This window comes from Lepidochelys olivacea (assembly GCF_965140295.1).
Source record: "Lepidochelys olivacea isolate rLepOli2 genome assembly, chromosome: 7".
In the NCBI taxonomy this organism is placed as follows: domain Eukaryota; kingdom Metazoa; phylum Chordata; order Testudines; family Cheloniidae; genus Lepidochelys; species Lepidochelys olivacea.
The window spans coordinates 81,363,698-81,391,038 of record NC_140417.1 but is presented as its reverse complement, the minus strand read 5'-3'; the positions used below and the strand labels follow the sequence as shown (position 1 = coordinate 81,391,038).

At 38.4% G+C, this 27,341-nt stretch overlaps 1 protein-coding gene across 2 annotated transcripts; it reads right to left on the bottom strand.

The window, feature by feature from the left end:
- Positions 1-1,444: 1,444 nt before the first annotated feature.
- On the bottom strand, positions 1,445-27,308 carry SIRT1 (sirtuin 1). 2 transcript variants are annotated; one of them, XM_084634821.1, is made up of 9 exons: positions 26,811-27,308; positions 23,107-23,223; positions 22,086-22,327; positions 20,475-20,627; positions 16,799-16,946; positions 11,835-11,914; positions 6,084-6,270; positions 3,855-4,433; positions 1,445-1,914 (listed from the first exon to the last, which is right to left on the bottom strand). In XM_084634821.1, the coding sequence occupies exons 1-9, from the start codon at positions 27,214-27,216 to the stop codon at positions 1,598-1,600; spliced, it is 2,229 nt and encodes a 742-aa protein (XP_084490947.1). In that variant the 5' UTR covers positions 27,217-27,308; the 3' UTR covers positions 1,445-1,597. The 2 variants fall into 2 exon arrangements, with proteins under 2 accessions (XP_084490947.1, XP_084490948.1); XM_084634822.1 differs by lacking the exon at positions 1,445-1,914 and adding an exon at positions 1,939-2,766.
- Between the last annotated feature and the right edge of the window lie 33 nt (positions 27,309-27,341).

Here is a 27,341-nt window from a genome sequence, read left to right as displayed (position 1 = left end):
AACATACTGCATTCTTTAATGTAGCCAAATAAAATCTGACATAAAATTTGGACCATGAGACAACATGCCAACATTTTTTAGATGAACACGGAAGGCCATTCTTAATACATCTGAAAGTCTCTGAATTACTTAACTGATTTTATGTTTAAAGAACAGCTACTATACATATTCCAAAATGTAATAAATATTAAAGCAAAGTATGAATAATCTACAGCTGTAGAGTTCTTTTGGGTCAGTGTTGCAAGAAAGTGGTTTATAGAAAACAAATGCTTCACTTGCTACTATACTGTGCAATTTTGCAAAATATTTAATTCTAAAAGCATGGAAACAAATCTACAGTTGAAAAAAGTATGACATCCAGTTTTAAGGCAACCTAGCATTTGAAGATACACTGTAGGAGCCAATTTCAGTAGCTGATTTGCTTTCTAGTACAAAAACACTGAACTAGTAGGTAATAAGGTATCATTCTCCAGACAGGAGACAGAACCTCAAAGAGGCACGCTTTCTAGTTGAGTTATGGTTACACTGCATTTTACCAACTACTTTAGAAGTGTAAGCAGCTAATTGCCAACTTTTTGTGTAACAGAAAAGGGAGAAACTAGTTCAAATGATAAGCACTCAGATATTTGGGAAAAGATCTTCCCCTCCTTACATTCTCCTAGAAGTAAGATTTACAAATTCATAATAGTTTGCATTTTAACAGCTTGGCAGTTTATCAGAAAGGATTTATGCAAGCTGTACTACACTGATAGACCTTTTATACAAGAACTTGAAAAACTTCTGCAGTTAGAGAATCCAATTTGTTTCTTTAAATAGAAACAAATATTTTCATAGCATTTCTTATTGTCTTGTTATAGTTTTATGAGCCAATATAGACAACGCTTCATGTCCACAGGAAATATCAGTCATCCTTCAAAAATGCTAATTAAGCATGATGCTCTTCAGAGCACTTTATATAAGTCTCAGCAAGGCAAAAACATTTTCAAGTGCTCTCTGTCTTGTTTTATTTTTAACTATCTACTGACACTCTCAAATATTCAAAGTAACAAAGCAAAAAGTAGCTGCCACAGAAAGTCTTGAAAAATGCCAGTGTTTAATGACAGATTATAAAAGAATGAAAGAATTAGCAGAAGCACAAAGAGGTTATAAATAAACCAAACTGTTATAAGCCATGAGGCATAAAAATACCATTCTTTGGTCTAGATTAGCTGTTCCCTTTTTATTAGTTTAACATTCCAATGGCTTTTTCAAAACTGCTTAAAAATAATATATGATATTCATTAAGCAAAAATACTGTATGTGTGCATGTACATATACACACACAGATGCCTGATCACACAAATAAACTTAATAAAAGTGAACATAGTGACAATTACTTAAAGATACTCTTAGTACCTTTTTTAAAATAAAACAATTAGTGTTGAATGCAGTTACAAAATTTTATTGAAAAAAGTTTTAAAAAACTGCATGAAAATCTGTTTTAGTTGTTTATGAACATTACATCCTTATGGTTTCCTTGCTTTAAGTTCAGAAGTAAACATTCATTTCAACATGCTAAAGCTGGTGGAAAAGTTCCTGTAACCAGTCAATGATTACTTTACAATTTGTTTGATGGACGATCAATTCCTGCAGCTTCATTTATATAAGCTGGTTCACCAACTGCATCTTGAACCACTCCATCTTCCCCAAATCCAGTCTCCTCTTCTCTCTCTGGAGCATCCTCCTCCTCCATGCCATTATAGAATTCTTCAATCTCACTTTCATCTTCTACATCTAAGCTTGGACTATGACAAGAACCACTATCACTACTACTCCCACAAGAACTAGTTGATAGGACATCGTCTTCAGAGTCTGAGTATACCTCAGCCCCATGGAAAATGTAGCGATTTGGTGGTAAAAATAAGTATTGAGTACCTGGAAATACATTTAATCAATTAAGAGTAATCTGCTTAATTGTTAAGTAAAAATAAATTTTGATGCAGTACAATCTTTCTAACCACAAAACCTATTTCCAAATGTGCAATATTATGCAGAAATCTAACAGGAACAAGTTATAAGACCATTATAGTCCAGTATCCTGCATCTAGTAGTGACAAATACCAGATACAGCATAGGAAAGCAAGGCATTCCTTTCCTCAGTCTTCCCATAACATATACTTGTTAAATACAAATTATGCATTACTGTACAAGAAAGGGATAATGCTTTCCTGATTTCCACTTGTGATCAATTTCAGCCCTAAAGCATGAGGCTGAGTTATCCATAACAGTATTGGTTTTCAAGGCTTTCAACATTAATATTCATGATTACCCAGTTCTTTAAAAAAAAAAAAAACAACCCAACAATCTCACACACTTGCAGTAATGAATTCTACAGATAATGAAAAATATTTATATATTTAATGTTACATTCTAAACTTACTACGCTTTCATTTCAATGCCTCTGTTCTTGAAGTCTATTCCTTTTAGTGCACCAATGCATTTTGTTCACTTTTATTGAAGCAGCACCATATGCTTTCTTACAAATTATTCATGACTATCCCCTAAATCTCTTCTCTTCATTCAGAGAAGATGGGCATATTTAGGAAATTTCTTAAATGATGTGTACTTTATGTTTCAGACATCTTGTTTGCCAGCTTTCTATCTAATCTGTTTTAATCCAACTGAAGTTTCATATTCTGGTAGAGTGTGTTAATTTCATCAGTTCTCTTGCTTTGGTATACTGACCACCACTTCCATATCGATTCACTGGAGTACCTTTTCTTCACTCTGAGAAGCAATGATTAGATTCTAAACTCTTTAAAATAAGAAGTGTTGGTTTTAATGGAGGTAAAACATCATGTATGCATACTATACTGCATAGTTTAAAAACAAAAGAAAATTTCACAACAAAAGAATGGCAGTGTGTTTATAGCCCAGCTCTTTTCATTACTTTCTTACAGCAAGCACTTGTCTTTCCCAGCTCTAGAAATGTTTTCCTAGACTCTTATGCACTATTAAATATTACAATAGCACAAATCTGGACATTATACTGGGTGCTGTACAAATAGAGATAAAGACATAGTCTTTGCTGCGGAGAATTGACCATCTAAAAGCTTGTCAATGCCAATTCATTTTGTAACAGTGAAATGGTAATTTCTATGTATTTCATGTCACCAGAACATTCAACGGGCTATGCAACAGAATTACCATAGAGATTTGCAGAAACTCCAAAGTTTCTTCAAACTATTACAACTAAAAATGAGTAGGATGAAGTGCTGGTATTAATATCTCACAGCATCACTATTACTGCGTGTAATTACGGTGACAGTTTGAGAAATTAAATGTCACTTACGAGATTTGCTTCCCACTCAATATGATGCTTTTGTCACCCAAAATACTGCAATATAGCCATTATACTGAAATGTAAATAAAACTTCTGTTCAATGTTTTTATAATTTAGTGTGTGAAAAGATTAACAAATTAATGCTTCACCAAAAGTAACTTTGGCAGAGCAATTAAAAGCTTTGGCTTTTGATAATCTCCAACTCCCTGAATCTTGCTTTTCCCCCCACAGTACGCTTTAATAACTTAGTTGTTTATTTCATGTAGGAAAAAGAGAGAGGATTCTTCAGTTTCTCTTTAGATTCTTCCCATGGCTCTAGTCAAATCGTGCATTTTTCATTGTCACTGCACATAGACTACTTCCTGCTTGCTTCTCTAAAATAGACTTTACTTCATATATTACTGAAGTGTCTCCTGAAACAACGTTCTCTACTGCCTCAAACAAATTAAGAACATTTTACTGCTTTAAAATACTTAAGGTCTCATATCCTACATATGAAAATCAAGATGGTTGATTGTGAGTTTACACTTACCATCAAGCCGCTTGCTAATTTGTTCTTTTGCAAATTTGTTTGCCAAACATTTCCTCAATGTTTCAACAGATGAAGTTATTTCATTTTTCTCTTTATTTTCCTCCTTGTTAGATCTATTATCCTTCATATGTTCTGAGTTGATTAACTGGCCAGTAATACTTTCAGAGTTTTCTGAGCATGCTTGTGCTTCTTGCAATTTATCCTCCATGCAATTCCCTTTAGATTCTGAGGCAGGATCAGAATTTTCTGCCTTACTCTGAGAGCATCCAACTGAAGGTACCACTAAAGGATCTGGTGGTGTAATTCTGTTTGGTGAACTAGAGTCTTCAGAAATTTTTAAAGGGGTAGGTGGTAACTCAGCTGAATGCATTTCAAGTTCCTTGTGCATTCGTGAAGGTTTTTCTGTTATTTCTGAAAGTTTTACTGAGTTATAGCAAAGTTTTGTATATTCACCACCTAGCCTTTGACATAATTCATTAATAATGACATCACAGTCTCCAAGAAGTTCCACATCAAAGTGTAGATGAGGCAAAGGTTCCCTATTAATTAAGATCTGAGGCACTTCATGGGGGATGGAACCTACACACAGAAAAGATCAGTCACCACAAAACTTTAAAAATACTTATATTTCTGGTAAAGGTAAAATTCTTTAACAGCAGATAGAATGCACTAACATTACTGATAAAACAAAAGTTTGTTAGTTGGAGTTCTCCAAGTTCTCTCTATATGCCCACTAATGAGAGACTAAAACAAAGAAGTTTGAGAAGTAAACAATTAACTTAAAATCTAGTCAATTAAAAAACAGTAATTTCAGGTGTTATACCTGCCGTTAGTCTACCAACAATTTTGTGGCTTTATAGTAATTTCCTTTTATTTTTTAAACAAGTGTTCCTCTACTCTGTTACTATGTAAAAAACCTATGCAAACAGAAGAAACTGATTACAGTGAAAAAAGTTACTGTCAAATGATCCAAGTAAACAAATAGAAAAGAGACTTCTCTAATCTCTTCGAAAAGTTACAATAATTTATGAATTACTTGAAACAATGCAAAAATTTTCAGAAAGAATTGTGACTTTCAGTTAATGATATCCCTTTAACTAGAGCAACAGAAACGTTCTGAGACTGCAAACCACATTGCATGCAAAGGATTGCTTAACCTGCCTGCCTTTTCATATTTGGAACAAAAAACTTGCTGACCCATCTTTGGTTCTTCAGATAGCTGACTAAAGACATCCAACTTTATCCAAGGATGAAGTAAGGAGAGAAATGATCTGTGAGGCAAAGCTTTACTCTATGGTCATAATTTCATGCTCCCCATTCAGCCTAAATGACAACTTACCTATGGAGGAAAGAAGGCCCACAGATAAAACAACAGCAGACACTATAACAATGAACAACTGACCAGCAATTGTTCCAAACTGACATTTTTTAACTTGATAAGGCGTTAGTATCTCTTCACAAATTTGTACAAACGAACAGACAGTATTGGTAAACCCAGTGTACACCAGGCAAATAAACCATTGCTGACAATGATTTTCAGTACTTTCTGAAACAGTGATGGGGCTAGTTTTGTCCAGTCTACACTAGCACAAACAGTTTTACACACCAGTTCTGGGGAACTCAAGGATACTAAAACTTCTAAACAACCACCATACACATTGCCTAGTTTTGCACAGTGCTTAAAAACAAAGGCTTGAAAATAAAGATTACATTTAAAGCAGACCTTGACAAAATAGTCTTTTTTTTTTGTCAAGCCAGCACTCCCTATCAAACATCTGAGAGATTATAAATTTTTTTTTATTATCCAAGTGCAAGGGGAGAGGAAAATCTGTGAAAAGCAGAGATGGAGAACTAAAACGTATAATGAAGTCAGACAAACCACCCGTGAAGTATTTTTGTGAAGAAATTTAATATTTTAGATTTTTGTTGCTTTGATACATTCCTCATCACTTGTTTAAAAAAAAATTTAGATTTGTTTTGTCCCTCTTATCAGATTTGTATAGGAAAGTTTCCTTAATTATATGCTTGAATTAGAAAAAACAAGATAATCAGTCCAGCTTCCACACTGAACCAAAACCAAGGAAGATCTCAAACATTTGTTGGGATTGTGTGGAACAGAAGCTAGATGGTGTGCATTATCTTACATTTTTAAATTTGTCTTCACCAGAAACTTTTGCATCAGAATGCTTTCTTTGTTATTCCCCGAAATTATTAGCAATAGCCACTTACTTGGAATCAGTGCTACTGGTCTTACTTTCAGTGAAGACCCAATAACAATAAGGAGATCAACTTCATCTTTGTCATACTTCATGGCCCTATGGAACTGCTCAGGTAAGTTTTCTCCAAAGAACACTATTTCTGGCTTCATGATGGCAAGTGGTTCATCAGGTGGACACCTGGGACATCTTGGAACAACCTGCATTTTAAAGGTTTCAGAGTAGCAGCCGTGTTAGTCTGTATCCGCAAAAAGAAAAGGAGGACTTGTGGCACCTTAGAGACTTACAAATTTATTTGAGCATAAGCTTTCGTGAGCTACAGCTCACTTCATTGGATGCATTCAGTGGAAAATACAGTGGGGAGATTTATATACACAGAGAACATGAAACAATGGGTGTTACCATACACACTGTAAGGAGAGTGATCAGGTAAGATGAGCTATTACCAGCAGGAGGGGGGGATGCATTTCTACTGAATGCATCCAATGAAATGAGCTGCAGCTCACAAAAGCTTATGCTCAAATAAATTTGTTAGTCTCTAAGGTGCCACAAGTACTCCTTTTCTTTCTGCATTTTAAATTATTTCATTAATAATCATGGATCCAACTTTTTAACGAGAATCTCAAGTTTGAACAGTTCTTCATTGTCAAAATGTATATTGTGAAAGGTATTAAAAGTAGCTTCAGTAAGTTATGCAGTCTACTCAGTCTGTTTTTCTGCTCTATGCAGACCTCTTGTGCATCCCAAACTCTGCTGCTCTGCACACACAGTAGCATGTGAGTGACAGGGCAGTACTGGTTGGGTAGGAAGTACCCAAGAAAATATAACCTTTATTTAGCGACTTCTTTACTGAAGTCCAGAACTTAATTTCACACTTATCAAACATGGGCTTAGTCTACTACTACCCAGTACTAGCTAAATACATTACCATCAAGCAGAATTTATTCTAATATTGTTCTGACTAAACAAGAGTTATTAACTGCCAATTCCTGAAAGATGTCCCAGTATAAAGTAGCCTTCCCAATCAAAATGTGTACTGTAATAGTTTTACGTTTATATAACCTTTCATCCTGAAGTTTTTACAAATTACATGCATATAGCACCACTGAACTCTAGCAGATAGCCAGTTAACCACATCCTGCATAATAGTACAGGAATGATAAACTTTGCATTTTGACACCAGGGTAGACTCCCTTAATAAATTTTCAACTCCTGCACAGGACAGAAAAATGAAGCTCACTGGAAACTAGTTCTTTGAGAGTGTTGTCTCCATATCTACACTTGTGTAATGTCCACTCCATTGCAGCCATTGAGCTTTGGGAGCCTTCTGGATACTTGTGCATCCTCTCTCACAGCTCTGAATGTTTGGAATGGACTTTATAGAAAGTTGATGCACCCTTAACTGCCTCAGTTCTTTCTGCTAAACTACAGAGTGCTAAGACTTGAATTTAGGAAAAGAGGGGAAGGAGGGTGAGGAGTGTGAATATACAGAGACAACACTCTAAAAAAAACTACTTACTGCTGAATAATTTCTCTTTGAGATGGCCGCTGCAGGTTCCCATTTGTAGTCTTGCATGCAGTACAACTCCTAGGAAGGAGGGCTGAGGTGTTCTCATTAAACAGACTCAGAACTGCCCTCCCATAGCAAGCATTAGATCTCAATGGCAGATCAAGAGACTAGTGCTGCATAAAAGTGTGAAGAGATCTCCAGGCAGCACCTGCAGACTTTTAAGCCAAAAACTTTGAGAGCCAATCTGAAAGCTCTATGGAAAAAAGACATCTTTTAAGTAGAGAACCATGAACTAGTACTTTGGGTGAGAGGCAGAAATAATGGAAGCTGGTGTCAGTATGTGGAACTTGAATTTTCTGATTAAGCTGGCTGGTTTCTGGAGGTCCACAATAGGACAAAAGCCATCTCTGAAAAACCAAAAATAGATTTTTTTCCCCTTTGTATTGAGGCGTTCTCTCTGCAATTCCAGTCTTTACACAAGGAATCCACTTCTGCTCTGAACAGATTCTCACAAGAGGGATCCCAGAGAAGTGAGATGGCATGAGGGCTGGAAGATGGTATGGAGTGAGGTTGGATCACAAATCCAGACTAAATGGTCTCTAGTATCCCAAGCCAAAGGGAAATTAACCAAGTGCTCCCCAAAGGGGACAGAGGAGGAGGATGAAGTTGAAACTTGCTCTGGGCTCTCACAGAAAACTTCAGATCTGATGAACTGCTGATAAAGATGACGACAGAGCATTTAGCTGCTCTCTGCCTGAAGAGTTTTACATTGCTCTGACTCCTTCTGTTGATGCCAACAACAGCTCTCTGGAACTGCGGTTGGAAACTTAAGGATGTGTAAGGTAAAGTCTTTTTTGTGTAAGAAGGAAAAAGACATGGAGGCATTCCTTCTTTTGATCTAGATTAAGGAGTCCCAGAGACCAAGTAATGGTATCCTTCATTCTCTCCAGGTCTCATTCATCTTTAGGCTAAAAAACCCATTCTCATGGGCCCGAATCTCAGACAAAAGGCTCAATGACTTGTGACAAATATATTCTCTCAGTGAAACAGCTGACGCCACTATCCAGTCCAAAGTGTCTGAAACATAAGTAGCTATGCTTCAGTGTTATACATCTTTCTGTTATGAGCTTCTCCACTAATTCTCAGGAAGATGATTGTTAAGGGGGAGCATCTGTTTCAAAAGCTGATATTTGATATTGAGAAGTTAAAGGGGACTTTAAGGGGAGGGATAGCTCAGTGGTTTGAGCATTGGCCTGCTAAACCCAGGGTTGTGAGTTCAATCCTTGAGGGGGCCATTTAGGGATCGGGGCAAAAATTGGGGATTGGTCCTGCTTTGAGCAGGGGGTTGGATTAGATGACCTCTTGAGGTCCCTTCCAACCCTGATATTCGAGGATTCTATAGCTAGAATAGATAGTTGGTCACTCAAATTCCCAGGGTACCTCAGAGTAAACTTCTCCATACACCCATCCCCCCAAAATTATTCCTGCTGGCATCCTTGCTATTGGGAAGGAAGGTCCATCCTGACTTAGAGCTTTTTACTGGCCACTGACATTACTAATGGACCAGGGATAGGAGAGAAAAGAAAAATTCCTTTTTTTAAGTATGTCCAAAAGTTGGTGCATCTTTTTCTGGACTTATTTCTAATTCTAGAACCTCTGCCACATGTCCTAGTAACTCTTGAAATGGCCTGAAGTAATTAGAAGTAAAACAGAAATGATGTCCTCAGGAAAAGTTGAAGAGAAAACTATATCTTCTTCCTCAAGAGTTCATTCCAGGTCTACAGCTCCTTCTTCCTCTTACCTAGATAGGTGGTCATGGATACTGGACAGCAAAGAACACAGTGCCACTGGTGATGTTAAAGGTGGACGACAACACTCTAGCTGTTTTAGGAGAGGCAGAGAAGCAAAGGCAGAAGAATGAAGTAAAGCAGCAAAATTAAGAGATTTTTACAATGCTGTCTATCATAGGTTAAAAGGAGGTCTCTGCTGATAAGCTGTCTGGAATTTTCATTTCCTATCCAAACATCCCCCTTTGATTTAGAATGAAATCTGGTTGGAGAAGGAGCAAGGCTAAAAAAAATAGTCAAAATTTGTTAAGAATTAAAGGACTGAGGAAACTGGCAAACTCCAATTTTTTATCTAGTAGGAAGTTGGAAAGAAGGGAAAAGAAGAGTGGAAACAGTCTCCTATAAGGACTTAGGACTGAAAGCTATTTATCTGAAGGAATGGGGAGGGAAGTCCTTGTTAGAGGCAAAGGGGGTGCTGAAGCAGAGAACCACCTGGGGTTTCTGAGCTAGGTGAGAGTTTCCTCCTGTGGAGGGAGCCATTAACTAGCCCCTAAAATAAACATTTTGGGGGGGCAGTGGAGAACTAAGATACAGAACCAGACAGGATTGGGGACTGGAGAGATCGTTCCTCCCTAGGAAGAAGCTTGCTATTGGAGCAGTTTGAAGAACAGGAGGGGGTAAAACCAATTTTTGGGCATTTTCTTTTCCTCCGATTGACCTATTCTTTGCTCTTGGAAGCCACGTTCAGCAGTGGACACATTAAACTGCAATAGAAAACACACACCCACCAACTGTCTGGGATTATTTAAAAAGTCAGGTCCTGCCACAGGAAGATAGTCCTAAGTGGCTCCAAGTAGTTTTACAGCACTGCTGCAAATAGAAGGAACTGCAAGAGCATGGAGGTGAGCCAGAAAGAGAAGCCCTTTTGACCTTACTGCTAGGCACTGCACTTCTAAACATGCTGTAAAATTTCCTAGCAAAGAAAATGCGTGTCTTCCCTAAAGTTTTCTAGGACACTATCTACCAGAACTACTGCTAGAATACAAGGAGATGTTGCAGGGAGAGGAAGTGGAGGCAATAACTAAAATAATATTAATCCTGACTGGATAGAATAGGGAGAGCCCAAAGAAAAGTCTCTGTTTTTCTGGTACAAAGGCAGAAGACAAGGCTCTGGGCATCAGTGCAGTGATCCAAGTGGGCAGCAGAGGGAGAGCTGGCAACTAACAATCAAACAAACGAAGCCATGAGAAGCCTCAGTGATGTCAGATTTGGAGTTGAATACCCACTGATTCAGAGCTGAGGGAGCAACAGGTACCCAGGCAGGAGAAATAGTGCTTATATAGAACATTCCTAATAGCAATACAAATCACACTTTATTCATGGGCATTATTGCACACTTCAAATATTACAAATAACCCTCAGAGTGCTGCAGTCACCTCAAAAAGGCCTGTCACATTTCAACTGTAGTTCTATTTTTCAATTTAAACTTTACAGTAAACCTCTTATTTGTCAAATAACCTTCTTCCTCTTATATCATTATATTTGAGACTGAGTTTCAATGTTTATGGTCCTTGCTTTTTTAAATGAGAAATTAAGACTAATTGTGGATACACTAAGCATTTGTGGCAGAACCATCTGAGAAGTGGCCTCTAACTAGACAGGCAGAGACCCATCTCCTAGGCTAGGACTCCACTTGTGTAAACAAGTTCTCTTCCCTTCCCAGATCCTCCTGGCCAGCTAAGCACCTTCTTAGAAACCCCTCTGCTCCTTGAAGGGGAGGGAATAAAGAGGGGGGCTGAGGGTAGAGTCTGTCCAATACACTACTGCTCTACATTAGGAAGAGTAGTAGGAACTACTTGGCCTAAATCTGGAGCATGTCACACAACACAGAGGGCTAGAGAGATATGACAATAGCTTCAAACAAGCCTTTGAAAATGTGTGTCAAAGGGCCCATTTGAGTCCCCATCTTTTTAACAAAGGATGCAAGAACAGCTTTATAATTTTATCAGCTTTACTTACATATGTCGTGTGCTGTTTATCAAGTTTTACCCAGACTGAACAAAACTTCCTTGGAACATTTAAAGGAACACTCAGGTTAAAAATATTTGAAGAGTTCCTTACCTGCATTACTATCATCATCATCTTACATTAATAAAACCAAGACAGTGTTAAATCCACTTTATTTTTTTAACCATTTGTATTCTGTTCAACTAATTATATAGTGAAACTAGATAGTGAAATTAATTAGAAATGTATCCGGTTCCCATATAATAGTATTTGGATTGCAAGTGCTGCAGGAAAATCTTGAAATATAAATGTAAGTGTTTTGAATTTAATTCAACATTTCTAGTGCACGTTTAATACATATATTTAAAAAGCAGAAGCTGACAGTTGTCCTTGAAGTAATTGGGGACGTTTCTGTAATAACTTCTTGAGAGACTGTAATCAATTAAGTTTTTTTTTTTACCTGATTAAAAATGTCTCCTCGAACAGCTTCACAGTCAACTTTGTATTTACAGATGAGGCAGGAAGCTGTTGCAAAGGAACCTGAAAGAAAAAAAAAATATATATATATATATATATATGGATATGGATGAAGGCAGTGTGTGTTAAACTATACAATAGTGACAGTTTGACAAAAATATTATATGGTCTCACATGATGACTTACATGTGGAACAAATGTCTCAAAAAAAAGTCAGTTAACTGAACTGAAAGATGGAAACACTTATTTGGTAATATATTTTCTGAGAGAAACCCTCCATTTGAGGCATTTGGGCTATGCCTCTCTTCCTATAAATACCAAGAGCAGTTCAGGCTTGGTCATGTCATGCCCCTTCCACTCTTGTGTCACGTGAGTATTTCTAAAGCGTTAGGGGAAAAAACTATTTTTTAGTAGATTAGAATACAACTTACTCTACTACTTTTTTTTAAGCAGAGCTAGCTATATAAAGGAAACCTGAAGGATGCCTTCATATAGATAGCTGGAGAATTTCTTGTGGTGCAAACTAAGGTATGTGCACAAGGATTAGTTACTGAAAAGTACTCAGGAAACTAGTTTTCCATTTTGATTCTCCCTTTTTTCTAATCAGAAATACTTATTATGCAGCAAGCAGTCAGTAAAAGTTAGCAAGGAGAGAGAGAGACCAGAATAAAGTGTTCAATTTCCCCCCAAAGTAGTAGTTGTAAGTAGGGTCCTATCAAATTCACGACTGTGAAAAAACATGTCACAGACCATGAAATCTGGTCTTTTGTGTACTTTTACCCTATACTATACAGATTTCACAGGGGAGACTAACATTTCTCAAAGTGGGGATCCCAACCCAAAAGGAGGTTATGGGGGGTTGCAAGGTTATTGTAGGGCAGCTGTGGTATTGCCACCCTTACTTGTGGCCCAGAACCTTGGCTAGTGTAAACTGTCGTGGCCCCATTGACTTTGTTGGAGCTACATCAATTTACACCAGTTGAAGATACAAGCCAATGTTCAACTTCATTGATAAATTCTACTAAAGTATATTTCTACTACTCTTCACACATTTAGCACATACCATGCTTTTTCCTGTAGCTGTTGACACTTTGGGTAAAATGAGGGAAGAATAACTCTTCCTTTTACAACTCACAGAAATCAGCTTTGATTATGAGTTTTACTTCATTCAAGAGATTTGAGACTCTTCTTGTCATCCTAATTGTGGCCTGCAAGCTTGTCTTTATGAAGAGCAAATACAGGGAATTGGATTCCATAGGTTCAAATGTATGGGTTGCAAGAGCTTAATACGGAAGGGCAGATATACTTAACTGCTGATTTGGCATGGTGGTCTAGGAACTTAGGTAATCTACCAGACTTTTGTGAACCAATGTTTACAACACTGGGTTGCAAGATGTTTTAGGACCAAGTCTAGACCTTCTTGTAAGAAGTTCTGAAGAAGTAAAATGCTTAGTTTTGTGACACTAATGTTTTTACTTTGACACTAGTATGAAAACTTTCTCTAAACTCTTCCATAGGTCAAAAGGGTGGAAAGCTTAAATGAGTGTAGGAGAGCTTATTACTTTGAACAAGTATCCCATATTGTTTTGAACTTAGCTAGGCTGTCAGGCTCCAGTAGTGGTTTCTGGGACAGAAGATCCTGTTTTCTTGGAAGATGAAGTAGCAGTGTGCCAACTATATTATGTCCAACTACCACAGTCTTCTTGGCCAGTTGGAGGTGGACAGTAATTATTACTGGTGCCTCCATTTTCTGAATCACTCTTCATAGTGCAAGGAGGATGCAGTGGGAGGAGAAAAGGCGTATAGTGATCTTTAGTCTGCTTCCCTGTTCTAGTTCCCTTCCCTTTGTGTTGACTGGGTGCAATAAGATCCACTTCACTATGACCTAGTTCCCTGGATATCAGCTGTAATATTTCCTTTGGAGGAATGGTGGTCATGTGTCCTCTTATATAATGTTTTGGTCTTCTTGGGAGTAAGAAGAGAGGAAAGCTGAATGTTTGCACTTGCGTTCCTGCTGTTTATTATGAGAGGAGGAGTGCTGGAGTTAATGTAAAATCCAGGAGAACCAAAATCTTGCTCTTGGATAGGACAAGAATAGAAAGGATGCCAGACTCCTTGCCAAGTGACTCAGTTAATAACCTGAAACATTTCCCTTTAGAGCTTTGTCTACGGAATTAGGGGGATTTTTGGACATATTCCTGAAGTTTTTTTTATTGGCAAATATGGTTTTCAGTTTACTGAATCCTGACAGCTGAAGAGAGCTGCCCTAGCAGAGGTGCTTAGAGTAGTATTGGTGAGGGGAAAAGCACAGATCCCAGGAAGTCATCCAGATTCTCAGCCCCTTCCTCCAGCAGAGCACGGGTCTGGGAAATGGGACCTACTGTGGCACACCTCATGGTTCTTGAGAATCTTGATGAAGGCAGAGCACCTTTCTGCAACTGTTTTCCTTGACCCACCATAAAGAAGGGAGGGCAGAACAAGTACAGGCAAAAGTTTGTCAGGGAGCATGAGAGGAACAATGCCCTTGAAATTTCTGCCCCTTAGAGAAGAGAAGAGTTGGGGGAAGTTCTTGGTCCCTGCTCCTCCAAAATTTAGCTTTAGAAGTTCAGACTGCAATATATTGTACTGAATTGTTATTCTGTTTGCACTAGCTAAGTCTATCTGGCTGGAGGACAGAAGCCTTATGGAGAAGTCTGAACTGCCAATTCTATTGGAAGAGAGGCATAGACCCACTGTCTCAGAATGGGAGAAAGACCAAAATCTGGAAACTAATTCATGTATGACCTCAAGAAAGAGTAAACAGGCTCACAGGCTTTATTATAAATTCAGTTGTTCCTTTATTTAAAAAAACTGAAAATATATTGAACTAAACAAGTGAATATGGACAGTGTTTTAAAAAAAAATGCAAAGTTGAAGTTGTCTGACTTATTCTGTCAGTAATCTTTCACAAAGAAACAGTACCAGTAAGTACAGGAGGTAACAAGACAGAAAAGCACATCCAGAGAAACATCATTTTTTCCATCTGACATCTAAAGTGGATTCAGATTCTTCTACCAACACACACACACACACACAGTGTTAGAAGCCCCTGTGAGCAAAAATTCTGCTGAGAAGATAGAGATGAAGGTTATGGTGCCAAAAGACTGCTTTCTTTTCTCTCCTGCTGAGGGAAGTGAGGTAAGGAATACACACCAACTTAACTTCCTTTAGCAGAGATCCTGACAGCAATTTACAGCTGCTCCCTCCTTAGATCAAGCAGAAATCCAAAGGGAAGGCAGGCAGCAGATGTAGCAGCTGCCCTTTCTAGAAGTGACTCTCCAATGAGAAACAGAGGGCCACGCTAATGCAGAGAGATGCAATTTAAATCTCCATGTGGCAGCTTGGGTGAATCCAACCTCTGAAGTTAGAATCTGTACATGGCCTTTTCCCCCCCATCCCCATTTTGTTGGGTGTGATAGTGTACAGTGAATAGGTAGAAAAGAAACAGGCTTCCTCTTTTCCAAAATCTAAACTGGATATTAGTTTATTCACTTCTACAACCTATGGCACAAGTATAAAATGATTTACCAGTTGGTTTTAGTCAAATATTTAAGTGCAAAATAATATAAAAACAGTAAAAAGGAGATTAATATTAAAGATCTATTTAAAACAAATGAAAAGTTACTGTATTTTTTCTTTAAAGTTGATGTATACCTTCCTTAAAAACAGTTAGCCATCTGCAAAATTCAAATCTGGGTTTAACTGGTAAGTGAAAAATCCCTACAGTTTCCCCAATGTTTTTTGTCCCAAAAAGTTTTCATTCAGCTTTTTGGGGCTTAACAGGGGAAAAAGGGGTAGTTAAAATTTACCAACAGATTAAAAAATATAATAAAAACAAATATGCATATAGGCTTCTTTCCCCCCCTTAGCCAATAGTCCAGGGTTCAAATTAAAATAAAAAATTGTATTCATCTTATGAAACAGAATATAAAATGGTACTGGCTACAACTCGAAATTAGAGATTTTTCATTTTTTCTTCCAGACATTTGGTTCTGTTTTTCAGAATTATGCCTTCTAGTAACTTGATTTTTTTTTAGTTCAAGATTTTAAGATGTGGAACCATCCATGCTAGAAAAGACCATATGACTCTTACCATTTAGGGAAACCACACAGGACACACTATCAGTTTTATGGTTCACCATTTTGTTGTTCTTGTTTATAACCTCTTATGATGCCCTTGTGTATTTTTAATACTGATTTAGCCACTGTACTGCAAGCTTCAGAGTAACAGCCGTGTTAGTCTGTATTCGCAAAAAGAAAAGGAGTACTTGTGGCACCTTAGAGACTAACCAATTTATTTGAGCATGAGCTTTCGTGAGCTACATGCATGCATCCGATGAAGTGAGCTGTAGCTCACGAAAGCTCATGCTCAAATAAATTGGTTAGTCTCTAAGGTGCCACAAGTACTCCTTTTCTTTGTACTGCAAGCCTAGCTTGAACAATATAACCGACAAGTTAATCATATCATTCAGCTCTTTTCTCACAACCTTAACTTTGCCCTGTAGTGTCACAATGAAGAAATGCCCCCCCCGCCAAAAAAACCAAAGAAACAAAACAAAAAGCCACCTTAGCTTCTATAAAAATCAGTTTAATCTAATATGGGACTACAAACACTAAAATGGCTTTAACATAATCATATGGGCATTACAGCATGGAGTCATTACAGGGCAGACCTAAGATAGTGTGGGTGCCTCAACTAAACATTTCAATACTTTAACATAGTTGGATTTCTTTTAAGTTTAACCTTTACTCTGGATTTCCTGAGTTTAACACACATTGTTTTGGGTTAATTGCATCATCTTATGTTTTACTTCAAGTAGGAAAGGAAAACACTGAGAGATTACTTGTATTATATCATCTGAGTGTACATTATCTAGAAAAATGCAGTAGTTTTAAAGTTTCACTGACCATGACATTGAATTATCCTTTGGATTCCTGCAACCTGTTCCAGTGTGTCTATGTTCTGAGTATAGTTGCGAAGTAGTTTTCCTTCTTTGTCCATCAAAGCTATGAACTTATGACAGAGAGATGGTTGGAACTGTCCAGGATATATTTCCTGCAGAAGTGAGAATTACATTAGGATGTGTAAATAAATGCTAGAGCAACATTTTCAGTTCGTGATCCAGCATCATACAGAAAGATATACAATAAACCATTGCAAGTACAGAAACTCCTTATTTAGAGAACAAAATATCAGTGCCAGTCAATCAACTAGTTATTGTAATTATTCCCTTCCCATGGTCCTATTTCTTTCAAATTCAACCCTTATTTCAATTGCTGCATTTTGACCATTGTTCACCACTCCCAGGTTTCTGCTAAAATCAGGAATACTAGTTTCTGATACAGACCAAAAGGAGATATGGGGTGGATTTGTTTTTTTGAAAAATTATGAACAAGGGAAAACATGACTTTTGAAATGTCACATAACATTTACTACCACAAATGCTACCATTAAGGTTATCAGATTGTTTAAGGTTTCAGAGTAGCAACCACCACCACAGAGTAGTTAGTCTGTATCCGCAAAAAGAAAAAAGGAATACTTGTGGCACCTTAGAGACTAACAAATTTATTTGAGCATAAGCTTTCGTGAGCTACAGCTCACTTCATCGGATGCATTCAGTGGAAATTCACTGAACAAACTGGAGAGAGTCCAAAGAAGAGCAACAAAAATGATTAAAGGTTTAGAAAATATGACCTATGGAGGGAAGATTGAAAAAAATTGGGTTTGTTTCGTCTAGAGAAAGAGAGGGGGACATAACAGTTTTCAAGTTCATAAAAGGTTGTTACAAGAAGGAGGGAGAAGAATTGTTCTTCTTAACCTCTGAGGATAGGACAAGAAGCAATGGGCTTAAATTGCAGCAAGGGAGGTTAACTTCCTAATTGTCAGGATGGTTAAGCCCTGGAATAAATTGCCTAGAGGGGTTGTGGAATCTCCATCATTGGAGATTTTTAAGAGCAGATTAGACAAACACCTGTCAGGGATGATCTAGATAATACTTAGTCCTGCCATGAGAGCAAGGGACTGGACTAAACCTCTTGCGGTCCCTTCCAGTCCTAAGATTCTATGCTTTTTAGATTTTCCTTTTCATTCCTAGTGTCTGAAGTCTCATTCTAAGATTTTGTACTGTGGTACTGAAAACTATACAAAAGAGATCTACATCTACAAGTACGTTTTCACTGATAGTTGATTTGTCACCATAATTGTTTTTATTCTTACATAAAAGTTTGATAAGACAAAAAAGAAAAAAAAAAAAGAAAAAACAAAACCACCACCAAACAGACCCTGCCAGGTAGTTTGTATTCTACATTTAAATTTTATTGAAAGGTTTTTGTCTTGACTATTTTAATTCTCCAAGCTGAATGAAATATGAATAAAAAACAGCAGTACCAATTAAACAGATTTTTTTAAATGTGTCCAGTTTTAATAGGCTAAAGTGTTATTAGTAACACAGCTATGTAAACATTTAAAGTTATTTTAATCAAACGATGTCCACTGGAAACTCCCCATATACACTAGAGAAGACAGTCTTTTCCCTCAAAAAAATAAGGAAGATATATTTCATGGTAAACACTGACCATAATTTCAGATTTTTACTAAAAGAAATTAGTTTAAACAGAAAACCGGAAGTTCTGTAAATATGTCAGTAAACCGCTAAATTAACTTCTCCCTGTGCCAGTTCTACCTTTGGTATGGAAGGTTACATACCAAAGGCAAATCAGTAAGCAGGGAAAGCAATTCATAAAATGGATACCCATCAGAAAGGGCATCTGCATCTAAATTGCAGCAGTGGGTACTGATGACCTTAAGTTACATCACAGATTATGATCAGGCTACGATAGCTGCTATTAAACGTTTATCTAGTGCAGTTAATTCACATCGCTCTTTACAAGCTTAGATGAGATCCCCTGCCCCCAAATATTTATAATCCAAATAAAATACAGACAAACAGTTTAGGGGAAAGGAGCATGTTGAGATTATTAATGAGAAAAAAGGAATAAATGTTTGAGATGATTTTAAAGAAGTGATATGAGGAGAGAGAAACAGAAGCAGAATGATATAAAAGGCACAAAGCCAATAGGCAGAAGGAGATAGAGAAGGTAGAAAAGCAAGAAAACTAGGCGTGATTGTATTAGGATGAATATAGGAAAAAATAGGGTGAGTGGAGCATAGTAAGACCAGAAATGTAGGTTGGTGGAAGACTATACAAGACCCTAATGACAGAATATAGAAAGCCCATGGATAGAGTGAAGAAAAGGGAAAAAAAAGGTGACACAGGCAAAAGTGTGGCAGGAGTAGGGAGTGATTATTTTGCTACCAAAATATTGAGCAGACTGGAGGTAAAGAGGCAATGAAGAAAAAAAGGGGGAAAATTACAGTAATTGTTCTGAGAGATGCACAGACGGATTTTAGCAGTGGGGCAGAGGTGAATTTTGTAGATACTGAAGGAATCAGTGAGCTCCGGGTATCTAAAGCACATGATTGGATTAGTATTTGGATGGGAGACTTCAGGAAAACCAAGATGCTGCAGGATGCGATGTTTCTTCCCCAACCTCTGAGTTAGTACTAAACAGTGCTTTAGTGAGTGAGATGCACCATGTTAGCGATGGTGCTGTTTCCAAGGTTCTTACCACTCCTCTAGAGGTCCCATAGTATTTCATTTTGTTTTTGATGGAATAGTTAATGTTCTGAGGAAATTCCAAATTGGATATAATTGCATTTTGCTTCTGCATCTGAGTTTTCATATTATCTCAATTAGATAGTTTTAGGAAAAAGGGAGGCTATTTAGCTTCACTGGCATTGTTCTAAAAAGCTACTGCATCCCATCCAATACGTGACAGAAGTGATCCCTATATACAGTTTGTACTGTTTAAATTCTTTAAGACATCTTTATGCATGCAAAAGGAGCTATATAAAAAACCCAAACAAACAACTCTGCCAGTGTATGAAGACTTCCTCCCCCACCGGATTTTATGTCCCCTGGTTGAGTCTGAATGCATGCTATGAACTTGTTAAGTTGCCAGGTGTAATAAGCATGTCAAACAGGTCTCTGAATACATGTTCATTACACTCATGTGCTGCCAAGAGTCCCTCATGCTCCTTGTTTCTCTTCAGAAGACAACATCATCTACTAAGAATTTCTGTGCCATTACTTGATAATGGAACATCATGCCACCTAGATAATCACATCCTTGGCAAACATTTTCCAATACCTTCCCTGAAATGAGAGCCCAAATTAGAAAGGTTGTGTTAGCATCCCCATTACAAAAACAAACAAAGTATTTTTTTAATTATAAATACTCCTATTGAAGATAACATATGGCTTTACCTAGGATGAGATACACAATACTGAGAAGAGTGAAATTTGTTAACTCTGTAATACTTGCTTTTTACTTTATCTTAATGAGGGATGGCCTTAGTTTCACTTCATTGCTGATGACTAAGGCCATTCCTCATTAAAGTTAAATTCAGTAGCTTTAGGAGTTGTCCTCGTTCATGAAGAAAAAGTGAAGGCAGAACTATCTTCTGTCTGACGGAGGCATATTTTTACTGTCCAAAATAATAAAAGCAATTGGAACACAGTACCTTTGCAAACTTAAAAAATGGTCTTGGATCCTTTCTGAAGTATTCTATATCAAACATTGCTTGAGGATCTGGAAGGTCTGGGAAATCTACTGCAAGGCGTGCATAGATGCCATCTCTTGATCGAAAGTCAGGTATTCCACAAGAAACAGACACCTGAAATACAGGTTTACAATTTGTAGCCTGAAATCAACTGCATATTTGGATATGATGGCTTGCTAGCATATGCTATATTTGAGAACTAAACTTGTGTGTGCTATCAACTTTTAATACCAAAGAATGAGAACAAAGGCAATTTGAATAACCCATGTCTACTTTGATAGACTTTTTGACAGAGCAATGTAAAGTTCTCCATGAATATGCAGGAAAAGGGAGGGGGAACATTAATTTAGCTTTGAGGTCACAAACACCTGTACAGCAATCTACATGTCACGGACCAGTTGTTTAACAGAACACTGTTTATATATATTTTTAGTACTGCATTAAAAATTTTGTAAATATGAGTACCCAGACACCTAAAAACAAGAACACTAAATTTGGTTTCCTAAAATGAAATTCACTGATCTCCCATAGTAGTTGTAACAAGAAAAGTCATCCTTATACATTTTTAAAAGTATAGTAGCAGATCAGCTTATTAACATAACATTTATTTGCCTAGCATAAATAAAGTAAGGTTTAAAAAAACAAGACCACCACCATCCAAAAAAGCCCCCACACCTTTTGAGCACCAAATTAAGATATTATGTATGCTATTACTTTAATAAGTATAACCATGATTTCTCTAGCCAAATGTTTTCAATTTAAAGGCTTAACAGCAATTACAGAATGAATGAAACTAGGCAGTACCAGGGCTGTATCCTTCTCTTATGGGCACAATGGTTTGTCTCAAATTGCTCATCTCTTACTTCTTATCACACTCCATTTTAGGGGTGAAGAGGTAACAATCTATCACATCTGTTCTCTCTTGAGCCAGTCACGTTACAACAGGAATGAAACAAAGCAAGCAACTATTCCTTGACTTCTGTGCCATGACATGGTTGGTATGCAGAAAGACAAATGTAAGAACTTTTGACTGTAGCAATATGTACTGTGTTTGATTACTTCTAAGAGTGCAACCGAATGACCAGATACAATGTTCTATCAAAGAAAGCTCAGTCCAACTCTCATCTAAGTTAACAGTAGTTTTTCGTCCAATGGAAGTTATATCAGGCCCAAAGTAATTAGACAGAAAAATCTCAGTATCTATTTCAGCAAACACAAAGATGGGGATAGAAAATTAGTATTGTGGAACAGGTACCTAGGGATAAAAAAAAATTACATCTTGCCTTTAGATGCTAGACAAGTTAGGATACAGTTGTCTAAGCTAAGGCATAACAATATCAAGCTAATTTTATTTCTCCCATATACAAGATCTGTAAAATTAAATTTCTGATCAATTCTAAGGTTAGGCCCTGATCCTGCGATTTATAGTGTCCAGGTGGACTGCTGCACCCATTCAGAGCACCACTGACTTCAGGGTGGCTCTGCATGGACGCAGCCTGCTGTAAATTGTTGGATCGGGACCTAGGTAGTTATTCATTTATTTTCACACTAACATATTTTAGATGTACATACCCCAGCTCCAGTCAAGACAATTATTTTTTTGCACTCTTGTAAAAGTTTCACAGCATCCTCAATAGTATTAATATCTTTTCGTTTTTTCCTTTTTGGTGGTTCTGAAAGAATGTTTATAACAATCTGCCACAGAGTCATATCATCCAGTTCAGGAGGAGGAATTGTTTCTGGTAGCAAATCCTTCAGAATTGTCCGTGGGTCTGTGCCTATCATGAGATGTTGTTGAACAAAAGTGTAGGGACCTATTATAGAAAAACAAAGTATATAAAATCTAACTTAACATTCTGAATCAAGGAAAATTCTTTAGACATTTTAGCTGACTGTTACTACTTTATCTTACTAACCCAATTAAGACCCTTTTCATCAACAGCCCTTATCTATATAACAGACTATTAGACTCCGATGTAGTGGTGCCGTTTGTTCACTAAAGATAGATACACTCTTAGTGAGTTATCTAGAAAAACCTACCAGGCAGATTTGCCAGGGCAGGACTTCTGTTGACATAAGATCCCATCTCTTATTATGCTTGAAGACTGCACAAAATCACATATTAGAAACCTAATTCCCAAAGTATGTTTCCTTTTAAGAACTCTCATTCTGTATAATGCTTCCAACATTTTGGACCATGCTTTCAGGAAATAAGAAGTACTAGAATCTTGATTTGGAAGTGCTGGTAGACAGGATTTGGCAATAAATCTAACATTTTGTGACATGTTAAATTTGGTGAAGTGCATGATATTTTTATATAGTGGTGTGATGTTTGAAAGATGCCAAATAATATATTTTAGCTGCTTTATAGTAAGAAGGTGAAGGAATTTCTTCTGTTCACCTTTAACCATCCAGACTGGATACAATATACTTCCCACAACTGTAATCTCCAGAAAAGTAGTAATATGGTAGTGTCAAAATAGCCTAGTGGACTCTTGCAACAGGAAGAGGATAATCAGTATTAAAAGGTCAGATATTAAGTAACAATTAAAAGTAAAGAATCTTGGAAATGATACATTATATAAACTTCTACCTATACGTGGTCTTGGAGTCCAGTCACTAGAGCTTGCATGTGAGGCTCGGTCATCTTCATCACTATCACAGGAATGGAAACCATTGGCTACGATTTCATCACTAAAAAGGATGTCATCTGCAAGATAGTATAACAAAGCAGTATTATTCTTGAATCACAACATTATAAAGAGGCTAAAATGTTACTATAGCTTTAGAGATGACCTGCAAAAGGATTTTTTTTAATCTGGCCTTTTACGGAGAAGTTGAGAGGTTTTGCTAGTAAGAAAAAGAGGTGCAGGGGACAAGTTCCCACTTGCTTCCCCCCCCCTTTTTTTTTAAAAAAAAGCTTAAATATCAAGTTTGCTCCTCCCTAATTTTACTGGATATTTCAGAGGATTTATTTTGTTAAATTTCAGATCTCCATGGGGTGGTGGTGGGTCATGAATCTAATACAGTTTTTTTTTTTAAATAAACATTAATCACTGAAGATACATAGGTGTTAATTCTCACTCTCAAAAAAAGTAAAAAAACCCAACCAAACAAAAAAACACACAATCCCACACACCAAAACCAAAGATGTGGCGTTTTAGAACACTCTTACTAAAAATCCCTTCCTCTCAACTCCCACTTCAACTGCTCAACTTTTGTTGTTTTCCTGAATCCTAGGAGGTCAACATTGCATTAGTTCACAAACTGTCCTTATCTAGACTAGGATTTAAAAGTATGTCAGAATGCTTTAGCAAACATGTAAGAACAGTTCAGTGAAGACAAGGTATGCTGACTTTAACAGTGCTAACTGGGTTGAGTTAAAACCTAAGGGGGCAGCGAGACTTTCCAAATACGTTAGAACCTCAGATCTCCAACAAAACCAGGGGAAGACCAGATCTAACAGGTCTGGTTATTACGTTGAAGAACAAAGGGAGATAAGTGGAACTCGGTCCTCACTACCCGTTCCTTAAAAAAGAAAAACCAAAAACTTTTCAGTTTCATTATCCTATTCTGGATAAGGCTATATTCTTTCAAACTAGATAAATCCTCATTTTCTTATGTTAAAAAAACCCCAACACACACAAGCAGAAAACACAGCAGGTACCCTTTATACAGGATAAAAAAGTAGTAAAAACTCTAACCCCATCCTCCCTGAGAGATTACTTTAAAGCTCTGTTGTGAATAGGAACAAGGAATGGGAGAAGAGACAAATTTCAAATTCTAACTTGTAAAAGTTTTAAAACATACGAGTGCTATTTTGTAATCTCTCCCCTCACAGTGTCTTTTCTTATGTATTTGGACAGTTTCCACTCTCACCTGAAATCTTTATACATAAATCAGAGTATAAATCCCATAAAGAAACAAAAACAGAATTGATAGTTGGTACACATTAGCGTACACAAGATGTAGGCTTTAGTACACATTCCTTAATGTCCACCAAGGGGCAGATTAATTTCAAGGAGACGTTTCACATGAATAAAGTTAATGAAGTGTTCGAAGGATCAGGTCCTACATTGTTAACAGTTTGGACCCTCTGTAGACCCTCAACAATGCTTCTCATTATAGACAGTTTAAACAACTGTTTAACTATGCTCCCCTTGCATAGTCAGGGGATTACTCAAGCAGGGCAGTTTCCAGAAAGGTATGTATGCTTATTTAATCATGGATTCTCAGCCATAGCTCTCAGCACTGGGGGTAATTACAGAAAGAGCTGGCATGACACATGCTCAATGGATAACATCTCATATGAAACAGAAGTTATTGAAAGTAAGCCAAATACAAGAAGGAAACAAAATAAAAATAGTGACAAGAAAACTGAATTTTTAAAACTTTCACTTCTAATAACTAAAGACGGTGCTACTAAGAAATTTGTTTACAACAATACTTGAATCAGTCTCCTTTTAGAAGTCCAGGAAATAAAACTGAGAAAATTATTATGTGAACTTAAGAGGGTAAACTGAAATTGTTAGTAATGGATGCATACTATACACAATACTTGAAAAATTGTCTAGCAATAAGTAGCTTAGAAATTACCGTATATACTTGTTCATTTGCCCATTCGTTTATAAGCCAACCCCCCCCCCCCCCCCAAGATGGATAGGTAAAAATAGTAAAAACTGCATGACCCTTTCATAAGCCGACCCTATATTTCAGGGGTTGGCAAACTTTGGCTCCCAGGCCATCAGGGTAAGCTGCTGGCGGGTCGGGACGTTTTGTTTACCTGGAGCATTCACAGGCACGGAGCTACTCAGCTCCCTGTGGCCGTGGTTCGCTGTTCCCAGCCAATGGGAGCTGTGGGAAATGGTGCCTGCGAACGCTCCAGGTAAACAAAACAACAGCGTATTAGATATTCAATTGAATGATTTCATAGAGTTTAAAATCATCAAATTTTAGACCGGTTTATAAGCTGACCCCCGCTTTTTGATGGGTCACTTTTACCAAAAATATTCAGCTTATGAACGAGTATGTGTGTGTTTGTGTGTGTGTATATATATATATGCTGAGAATTACTAGTAAGTTTGATATACACCTCTACCTCGATATAGCGCTGTCCTCGGGAGCCAAAAAAAAAACAAAAAAACCCACTTACTGCATTATAGGTGAAATCGTGTTATATCAAACTTGCTTTGATCCACCAGAGCTCGCAGCCCCCCCCCCCCCAGAGTACTGCTTTACCGCGTTATATCCAAATTCGTGTTATATCGGGTCATATTATATCAGGGTAGAGGTGTATATTGTTTAACAGGTCCACAAGCAATGTAGTAATTTGTAAGTCTATTGAGCTTTGTTTGTTGTATAGCCCATAAAAATTATAGAAGTTGAAAAAAAGAATCTTTCACAATCCCCAAACATTGTAGGGGACCCTTTTACACAGGAGTACAAACCAGAGGCCAACTACACCACTTTTCTACATCTACAAGCCTAAGTAGATGAACAAGAATGGAGCAGAAAATGTTTGTGTAATAATACACATGCTTAGCACACACACTTAACCATGTAAAAAGCATGTGCAAAATGTCCATTTTAAGTTCAATATCCACATCTGGGGATCAGCATGTAACAATAAGGACACTCAAAGGGCATTTGGCAAGCATATATGTGCAAAGAGGTGAAACTGGGCAAGAGCCCATTGAGCACGCACCCAAAAAGATTTGGAAGGGTTAGTGAGCAAGAACTTAGCACCACTATCCTTAATAAGGTTTGGTAGCAATTATACAACTGAATAAGCAATGCAAAAGGATAGGATGCTAAGCATGGCTGGCTCCTCTCTGTACCTCCAATCACGGAGGGAGTTCATGACGCTTGACCTTCCCGCCACCCAACACCTGTGTTTAGCAGGTGATTCAGTGGCGGTTGAGGAATTCATTTGCTTCTCAGCAAGCCCAGGCTGTGTTACACTTGGAGGCTAGGAGAGGCTGGAGATTAACTGCACCTCTCCAGGCCGGGGAAGACGGCTAATTACGCCCCCGGCCCCGAATGGGCGTGGCAGATGGCGTGGGCAGGTTGCTCGTCCCCCCAGGTGCGTGTGTGGGGGGTGCGGATATCGCTGACTAGTGTCACACAAAAGCAGAGGAGGCTCGAAGCGTCCCCGCCTCCCCAGTGAGCAGGCAGTGCTAGGCTAGGCCCGCCTGGCCGTACGCAGCGATTGAGGGCGGGGACAGCACTGCCCCAGGCAACGGGAGGGGGCAGGAAGGGTACCGCTCCCCACTGCGAGGGCAGGCCAAGGATCCTCACCGGGATGCAGGGCAGCCGCGTCGGCCGCCCCGTGTGAGCACTGCGACCGTCTGCAGCCAATGGCCGTCTCCACCGCGTCTCCACTGGGCGCCGTCTCCGCCCCCTCCTCCTGCTGCTGCGGGGGCGGCTCCTCGCGGGGCAGGCCCCGCAGCCCGGCCCCGTTCTCCGCGCCACTCCAGTCCGCCGCCGCCGCTACCTCCGCCTGCAGCCTCGCCGCCGCCCCAGCCGCGGAGCCCGAGGTGGGCGCCGTCCCATCTCCTCGTTCTGGGCCTGGGCCCTTCCCCGAGCCCCGCCCGCCACCGCCTTCCGAGTCCAGGCGCTGGCGCTTAGGTAGGGGCTCGGCACTCTCAGCAGCAGCGCAGAGGCCGCTACGCGGTTGGAGGAGCAGAGTCTCCTCATCCGCCATCTTGGAGCAGCAACCGCCGCCTCCCCCAGTCCGGCGCAACAGCGCCCCTTTCCCGACCCCCCCTCCCTCCAGGGAGAGATTTAAACCCTGCACGTGACCTCGCCACCGCCCACGCGGACACCCTC

Coding starts and splice junctions, on each gene's coding strand:
- SIRT1 (XM_084634821.1), bottom strand. CDS start 27,216: ATGGCGGATGAGGAGACTCTGCTCCTCCAACCGCGTAGCGGCCTCTGC. Junction 6,271..11,834: donor GAGGAGACATTTTTAATCAG/GTAAAAAAAAAA, acceptor TTTAAAATGCAG/GTTGTTCCAAGATGTCCCAG. Junction 4,434..6,083: donor ACCAGTAGCACTGATTCCAA/GTAAGTGGCTAT, acceptor TTCTGTGTGTAG/GTTCCATCCCCCATGAAGTG.